The 8450-nt window shown below is 43.4% G+C and overlaps 2 protein-coding genes across 2 annotated transcripts in view; one reads left to right on the top strand and one right to left on the bottom strand.

Moving 5' to 3' along the window:
- Nucleotides 1-692, bottom strand: part of CDK19 (cyclin-dependent kinase 19) — a 272481-nt gene extending 271789 nt beyond the window's left edge. Inside the window, exon 1 of the mRNA XM_010856610.1 lies at nucleotides 571-692. The gene's annotated coding sequence lies outside the window, so the exon portion shown is untranslated. The remainder of the gene's footprint in view (nucleotides 1-570) is intronic.
- Nucleotides 249-8450, top strand: part of GTF3C6 (general transcription factor IIIC, polypeptide 6, alpha 35kDa) — an 11762-nt gene continuing 3560 nt past the window's right edge. The window contains exons 1-5 of the mRNA XM_010856614.1: nucleotides 249-384; nucleotides 729-809; nucleotides 4368-4431; nucleotides 4525-4569; nucleotides 6109-6222. Of these exons, the coding sequence (XP_010854916.1) occupies nucleotides 253-384; nucleotides 729-809; nucleotides 4368-4431; nucleotides 4525-4569; nucleotides 6109-6222 (436 nt within the window). The 5' untranslated portion in view covers nucleotides 249-252. The remainder of the gene's footprint in view (nucleotides 385-728; nucleotides 810-4367; nucleotides 4432-4524; nucleotides 4570-6108; nucleotides 6223-8450) is intronic.

Raw genomic sequence — 8450 nt, 5'->3', positions numbered from 1 at the left:
GTGGCCTCTTTGCCTGCCCCTTCTTGATCTCCTCTGCCTCGCTCGCCAGTGGGCTCGTCCCACCAGCGACGGGACTCCGAGGGTTCCCTAGGTGGCCGAAGCTGCCCGACCGAAGCCAGGGTCCTGGCTCCAGCTCTCGGAGAGGAACAAGGAGCTCCACGTGGGCCCGGGAGCCGCCATCTCGCGTGCTGGCAGGAGCGGCGGGCCGCAGCCGGAGCCGCTGCGGGGCGGGAGCTGCTGCCCTTACTCAAGATGGCGGCCCCAGCGGGCGGGGCCCACGGTTCGCTGGCGGCGCAGAGGAGCGGCGGCATGGCGGCAGCTGCCAAGGAGCCGAGTTGGGTGGACTGGGACGAAGAGGAGGAAGAGGAGGAGGAGGAGGAAACAGTGAGTGCCACGGCAGAAGCCCGCGCGGTGGTGGCGGGGGTGGAAGTGGCTGTGTGCGGGGCAGGGAGTCGGCGCGCGGCCTCGAGGCGCCTGGCGGGATTGTGCCCCTGAGCGCGCGGGGCGGCAGGCAGCTGCCCATAGCCCTACGGGCCACACGGAAGTTCTAGGTGGAAGGAGGGAGGTTACCTTCGTTAACGGAGCGCGCTTCCTCTCCTTGAAAGCAGGACCTAGTTTTCACAAAAGTGGAGTCGTTTCACTGCGGGTGTGTGTTTGGCTTTTCTCCTTAGCCTGCCTCTTCCTGCACTCTCACAGGCTAACGCGTTAACCCTTCTTTCTTCCACCAGGAGCAGCTGGTTATGGTGGAATTATCAGGAATTCTTGATTCAGACTTGCTCTCAAAATGTGAAAATAAATGCAAGATTTTGGTGAGTCTTGTAGAATTGGTGGGTTGTTGTAGGTTTTCTTAAATCTAAAACAAGAATGAATGGTGACATACCCATCCCCTTTAGTTCAGTTAAGTTGCTCAGTCGTGTTTTTTGCGACCCCATGGACTGCAGCACGCCAGGCTTCCCTGTCCATCGCCAGCTCCCAAAGCTTACTCAAACTCATGTCCATTGCGGTGATGCCATCCAACCATCTCATCCTCTGTCGTCCCTTTCTCCGCCTGCCTTCGGTCTTTCCCAGCATCAGGGTCTTTTCAAATGAGTCAGTTCTTCGCATCAGGTGGCCAAAGTATTGGAGTTTCAGCTTCAGCATCAGTCTTTCCAATGAATATTCAGGACTGAGTTCCTTTAGGATGGACTGGTTGGATCTTCTTGCTGTCTGAGGGACTCTCCAGAATCTTCTCCAACACCACAGTTCAAAAGCATCCCCTTAAAATAGATTAATTCCAGGTGTACAAAGTAGTGAACTGTTGGAGACAGTCACAGTACAGGGAGCTATGGGAGCAGCCAGGAGAAAACTAATCCCCAACTTCTACAGCATTGTCGACTAAAAAAAGATGCACAGCTTGAGAGTTAAGTTTTATTTGGGGCAAACTGAGAACTGCAGCCAGGGAGGCAGCACCTCTGATAGTTCTGAGAGACTGCTCCAAAGAGACAGTGGGGAAGGGTCCATATATAAGATTTTGGTGAAGGGGGAGTTCAGTACCATTAAGCACTCATATTACAAAAGGTTTTCTACTAGTCACAAGGATTTGATGTCCCCATGAAGGGATTTAGTGCTTTTCTAGGTATGAGGAGATGCAAGGGTTAAGATCATAAAATCAGTTCCTGAAAAGATCTATCTAAAGATCTGTCCCCCCAGATTCCCTGGAGCACACAGTGGCTCACTCCACCCTGAACTCTCAGGGGGTGCTGAAGGCCAGCAGCTGCAGCAGCACAGGGTTCCGTCTCCACAGGGGCAGGTGGCAGATGCCCTTGTTGTTCAGTCATTGGCAGTGCTCTTGGCAAGTGCCAGTTTGTAGTTGACAGCATCAACAACTATGCCTGATGTCTGTGTGTGTGGCTGGAGAGAGTAAAGATTGGGGCGGGGGGTGCATTTTGAAATAGAAGATTAAATTTTGAAAAAAAAAATACACTGTTTTTGGACCTCCCTGGTTAAGAATCTGCCTTGCGATGCAGGGGTCAGGGGTACAATTCTTGGTGAGGGGAACTAAGATCCCACATGCCCTGGGGCAGCTAAGTCTCAGTGCCACGACCACTGAAGCCCACAGGACACAATTAAAGAGCCTCTGGGCTGCAACTACTGTGCCCACTCCAGGCAGGTGGGATCTTCGTTTCCAGACCAGGGATCTAACCTGTGCCCCCTGCAGTGAGTTTTAACCACTGGACCACCAGGGAAATCCTTCTTTTCTTTTTTAAATTGAGAAATAATTGACATATAATATTATACTAGATTTCCCTGGTGGCTCAGTAGTGAAGAATCCACCTGCCAGTGTAGGAGACCAGAGTTTGATCCTTGATCTGGGAAGATCCCACATGCCCCAGAGCAGCTAAGCCCCCTGCGCCACAACTACTGAGCCCAGTGCTTAGAGCCCTCCAGCCATAGCTCCTGAAGCCCGAGTGCCATAGAGCCCATGCTGTGCAACAAGAGAAGCCACTGCAGTGAGAGGCCGGAGCACTGTGATTAGAGAGTAGCCCCAGCTCACTGCAATAGAGAAAAGCCCACACAGCACCGAAGACCCAGCACAGCCAAACATAAATAATTATGTTTTTATAATAATAATTTTTATAAAAAATATTTTTTATGAAACTGACCTGGAAAAGGTCAGCTTTCATTCCAATCCCAAAGAAATACAGTGCCAAAGAATGTGCAAATTACCACACAGTTTTACTCATTTCATATGCTAGCAAAGTAATGCTCAAAATCCTTCAAGCTAGGCTTCAACAGTATGTGAACCGCAAACTTCCAGATGTACAAGCTGGATTTAGAAAAGGAAGAGGAACCAAAGATCAAATTGCCAACATCCGTTGGATCATAGGAAAAGCGAGAGAATTCCAGAAAAGCATCTACTTCTGCTTCATTGACTATGCTAAAGCCTTTGATTGTGTGGATCACAACAAGCTATGGAAAATTCTTCAAGAGATGGGAATACCAGACCACCTTACCTGCGTCCTTAGAAACCTGTATGCAGGTCAAGAAGCAACAGTTTGCAACCAAATTGGGAAAGGAGTACGTGAAGGTTGTATATTGTCACCCTGCTTATTTAACTTATATGCAAAGTATATCATGTGAAATGCTGGGCTGGATAGAGCAGAAGCTGGAATCAAGATTGCTGGGAGAAATATCAATACCCTCAGATACACAGATGACACCACCCTTATGGCAGAAAGCGAAGAAGAACTAAAAAGCTTCTTGATGAAAGTAAAAGAGGAGAGTGAAAAGGCAGGCTTAAAACTCAACATTCAAAAAACTAAGATCATGGCATCTGGTCCCATCACTTCATGGCAAATAGATGGGAAAACAGTGAAAACAGTGACAGACTTTATTTCCTTGGGCTCCAAAATCACTGCAGCCGCAAAATTAAAAGACGCTTGCTCCTTGGAAGAAAAGCTATGACCAACCTAGACAGCATATTAAAAAGCAGAGACATTACTTTGCCTTCCAAGGTCCATCTAGTCAAAGCTACGGTTTTTCCAGTAGTCATGTACAGATGTGAGAGATGGACAGTAAAAAAGGCTGAGTGCTGAAGAATTGAGCCTTCAAACTGTGGTGCTGGAGAAGACTCTTCAAAGTCTCTTGGACAACAATGAGATCAAACCAGTTGATCCTAAAGGAAATCAACCCTGAATATTCACTGGAAGGACTGATGCTGAAGCTCCAATACTTTGTCCACTTGATGTGAAGAGCTGACTTTTTCTGATGCTGGAAAAGATTGAAGGCAGGAGGAGAAGGAGATTACAGAGGACGAGATAGTTGGATGGCATCACCGACTCAATGGACATGAGTTTGAATAAACTCAGGGAGATGCTGAAAGACAGGGAAGCCTGGCGTGCTGCACTCCATGGGGTCGCAAAGAGTCAGACATGACTGAAGGATTGAACAACAACAATTTTTTTAAAAAATTCTATTAGTTTTAGCTGTACAACATTTTCAGTATTTGTCTGTATTGTGAATTAATCACCGCAATGTCTGATTAACCCCCATCACTACACATATAATTACAAATTTTTTTTTTCTTCTGGCAATGACTTTGAAGATTTACTGTCTTAGCAACTTTCAGATATAAAGTACAGTATTATCTGTAGTCACCGTGATGTTCTTAAACATCCCAGGACTTATTTATGACTGGAAGTTGGTATCATTTGAGCCCCTCTTCACCCATTTCCCCCACTCCCAAGGCTGTTTTTACTAATGATTTTTTTAGTAGTCCTATTCTGGGAGTTGGTGATGGACAGGGAGGCCTGGCGTGCTGCGATTCATGGGGTCGCAAAGAGTCGGACACGACTGAGCGACTGATCTGATCTGATATTCTGTTGTAGGGAATTGATACTGAAAGACCCATTCTGCAAGTGGACAGCTATGTCTTTGCTGGAGAGTATGAAGGTAGGAGGATGTCAGAGAGATGAAATTCCCTTTTTTATATGCCTTTTGGAGAAAGTAGCTATTTCAACAAGTTGCCTTAATGTTTTTCTGCAGACACTGTTGGGACCTGTGTTATATTTGAAGAAAATGTTGAATATGGTAAGTGATTGCTATGCTGACTCAACTCTTTTTGTTATGAAATATTTCAAACATACTTGTATATGATGGATATTAAAGTTAAACATCTCATGTACCCACTGTCTACCTGTGTCAAATTCTCCCTTTGGCTAGGTAGGTAAAAACATTCCAGATGCATTTGAAGCCCCTTGTGTATCCCTCTCCAAAATTACTCCCTTCTGTCTTCAGAGGTAATCACTTGTCTTCAGAGGTGATCACTCTCTTGAATTTGGTGTTTCTTTCTTACACTTGATTTTATATTACATATGTATGTATCAGCAGACAATAAATAGCACTTTCTGGATACTTTCACACTTAATATATAAATTGTAGCATATGATAAATGTATCATTCTATATCTTTTTTCAATTAGAGATATGTTTTGAAGTTTTTTACATGCTTATATATATATATAAATGTTTTCCCTGTTGCTATTTGTGACTGTACCGCAGTTTTTTCTCCAATTAATGGACATGTTGGTTGCTTCCATTTTTATTAATAACTACTAAAATTTATTGAGTGCTTTCTGTATGTCAGGCACTGTTCTAAGTGTTCCATGTATAAATGTACTGAATCCTCACCACAAGTCTATGAGGTAGAGGGCATTGTTATCTTCATTTTATATTTGAAGAAACTGAAGCACAGAGAGAGCAAGACATTCTCAAGGTCATAGACCTAGAAGCAGAGCCAGGATAGAAGCAGAACCAGTATTGGAACTAAGATGGTCTGCTCCAGAGCCTGTTTTCTTAATTATGCTTATTTACTCACCACAAAAATGTCTTGTGCATATATGTAAAAATGTCTCTTGGGTATACACTTGGAAACGGAACTGTTAGATTGATGAGTGTGTGTACTAGATTCAACCATATGAAATTAACATTTGGGCTGAATAGTGCCAGTTTCACATGGGTCAACTTAATAGATACCACTGTGTTGCTTTCTGAAGTGTAGTATCAGTCAGTCACACAGTGGCAGGCTCTGCAGGATTTCAGTGTGCTTCACATCCTTAGCATAGAGTCTCATCCGTCATTCCCGCCTACACCCACAGTTTTTATAAAGCTGTGACCCCAAGCAGCAGGTGGACAGTAATTTTTTTTCTCAGCTTTCTCTCCTGATTGGGTATGTTCTCACTCCAGTCTGGCTTCAAGTAGTGTCTGACTTTGGTGCTTCATTTTGAGCGACAGAATTTTAGATCTCATTACCCAATGAACCCAAATTCCCGGCCCCGCTTTCCCACTTCAGGGCTGGCACCTAATAGACCTGTAGCGTTACTCTAACTTTGGGACAGAAACCCAAAGACAAATTAGTGTTGTCTTTGAGTTCACTTGTATCTTCAGTTCTTACGTGTTTAATCTGTTACTTCTCTGTGGCTGGAGCAGGAGGAATGAGTTAAATCTTGAACTGAACTGCATTATCTTGATAGGAAGTAGTTTAGCTCTCTAAACTGGAACCATCGAGGCTTACTTAACATGATTATTTGAAGGCATCAAGCAGTATAATAGTGTTCATTTTGTATTTTAGTGGATGCAGAAGGCAGTAATAAAACTGTGCTAAAATATAAATGCCACACAATGAAGAAGCTCAGCATGACAAGGACTCTTCTGACAGAAAAAAAGGAAGGAGAAGAAAACATAGGTTAGTTCACTTATTTCTCTGAAAATAGATGATTCAGTATTGGCTTTATGACACATTGTTGCCAGGATGTTCTTTGTACTTCAGAATAATGACTATGTGTCATAGGTTAAGTATGTGAAAATTGAGAGCGCTCCATAAAAAGTACCAAAGATAGATTTTAAAATTTAGTTGAATTCTCATATAGCTGGGGGCACTGGAGACATATGACAAATTTTTATCTGGTTTGCATTGGAAACGATTGTGAGGAGTTTGTCAAGCAATGTGACATGATTTCAACCCCAAGGAATTCAGCAGCCACTCCTCTCCCCACCATTAAAACTTCTTTGTAAGTGCAGAAGATATGATGGTAGCAGTTCTTGACCCCCACAGCATCTCCTGAGCTTTGGGGAGATGCAGTAACCTTCCCCAAGATGCTCACGCCTGGAAGAAGCTGGCTTTGTATGTGAGGGAGGGACTCTAAGACCACAGTTGTTAATCTGAAGTCTAGTTCTTAATAAACACCCAGTTAGCCTTCTCCAGTTGCTAGTCATCCAACACTAGAGACTTTATGGGTGTTTCTTGCACCTGTAGCGGGCACATGTTTGTGGAGATGGACAGATAACCACTTGATGGCTTAAAAGCCCATTACCACACCAACCTCTTTCTGTTGCCCTAGGGAATGTGGGACACGGTCAAAATAAATGTGTTTGTCCACCAAAAACAAGGCTTATTGCTCAAAGACATATTTGAAACACTAGTAAATAAGACACTAATGATGAATATTCATGGCTTGATTTATTTTATTTTAAAGAATAAATATTTGAAGGTACATTCATCATCTAGAAATTTATACCAGCTACACGTAACTATATAACAAATCTTTGTTCTTACATATTCCACAACTATCCTTTCTTTTAGACACTTTGAAAATAATAGGAAGGAGGCACTTGAAGTTCTAGAATGAACTTGAAAGGCAGATACATATCAAATTGCTTAACTATCATTTAAATATTCTTCTTAAAGGAAGTTACAGAATTTGCTCTAGTCTTAATAATCTAATAGATCTTTGGGAGAATCTGGATGCATCTTTTTATTTATTCATTAGCTTTGTATGGGTTTTCTGTAGTTGCAGCAAGCAGGGCTACTCGTTTTTGGAATACACAGGCTTTTCATCACTGTGGCTTCTCTTGTGGAGCACAGGCTCTAGGCACATGGGCTTTAGGAGTTGCAGCAGACTCAGTAGTTGTGGCTTATGGGCTTAGTTGCTCCCACAGCATATGGAATCTTCCCAAACCAGGGATAGAACCTGTGTCCCCTGCATTGGCAGGCAGATTCTTATCCACTGTGCCACCAGGGAAGTGCAAAATTTGGGTGTATTTTAATCAAATAAATTAGCAACCAACTATTCAAGGCTGTACTGGTTATCTATTGCTGCATAAAAAGTGGCCCCTAAACTTAATGGCTTAAAACAACGGCAACAGAAGCACTGTCTCCCATGGCTTCTATGAATCAGGAATTGGGAAACAGCTTATTAGCTAGGTAGTCTGGCTTGGGTCTCTCATGAGGTTGCAGTCATTTTGTTGACTGGGCTATAGTCATCTGGAGACTTGAGTAGGGCTGGAAAAATCTAACTGTAGGATGGCTCACTCACATGGCTGGTGCATTTGTGCTGGAGGCGTCACTGCCTTGCCCTCCTCACACTACTATTTTGAGTGCCCTTTTGACACAGCAGCTGGCTTTCCCAGACCAAGTGATTTTTAAGAACAAAGTAGAAGCCACAATGTCTTTTATGAACTAGCCTTAGAAGTCACATTCTGTCATTTCTTTTATATCCTATTCTGTGTGGGAGGGGACGACACAGGGGCATGCGTGTCAGGTAGGTGAGGATCATTGGGGACCATCTTGGATGTCAGCAGAACACGGTGTGGTCCTTATTTTCTAGGAGCTTGTACTCTAAAGTAAATCACATTTAGACAGACATGGATGTCTACGATTCGACACCCATTTCACTCAACTTATTTTAAGTATCTGTTATGTGCCAAGTATTATGCTAAATAACAGAGTAGGCTTTAGGGTGGCTTTAAGGTTTTGAACTTGGTGACTAAAAAAAATTTTTTTTTAAGAATAATGTTATTCTTTTTTTTTTTTTTTTTAAACTTTACATAAATGTATTAGTTTTGCCAAATATCAAAATGAATCCATCACAGGTATACATGTGCTCCCCATCCTGAACCCTCCTCCCTCCTCCC

Source organism: Bison bison, unplaced genomic scaffold, assembly GCF_000754665.1.
Source record: "Bison bison bison isolate TAMUID 2011002044 unplaced genomic scaffold, Bison_UMD1.0 scf7180017864373, whole genome shotgun sequence".
Classification (NCBI taxonomy): domain Eukaryota; kingdom Metazoa; phylum Chordata; class Mammalia; order Artiodactyla; family Bovidae; genus Bison; species Bison bison.
This window is presented reverse-complemented; position numbering and strand designations above follow the sequence as displayed.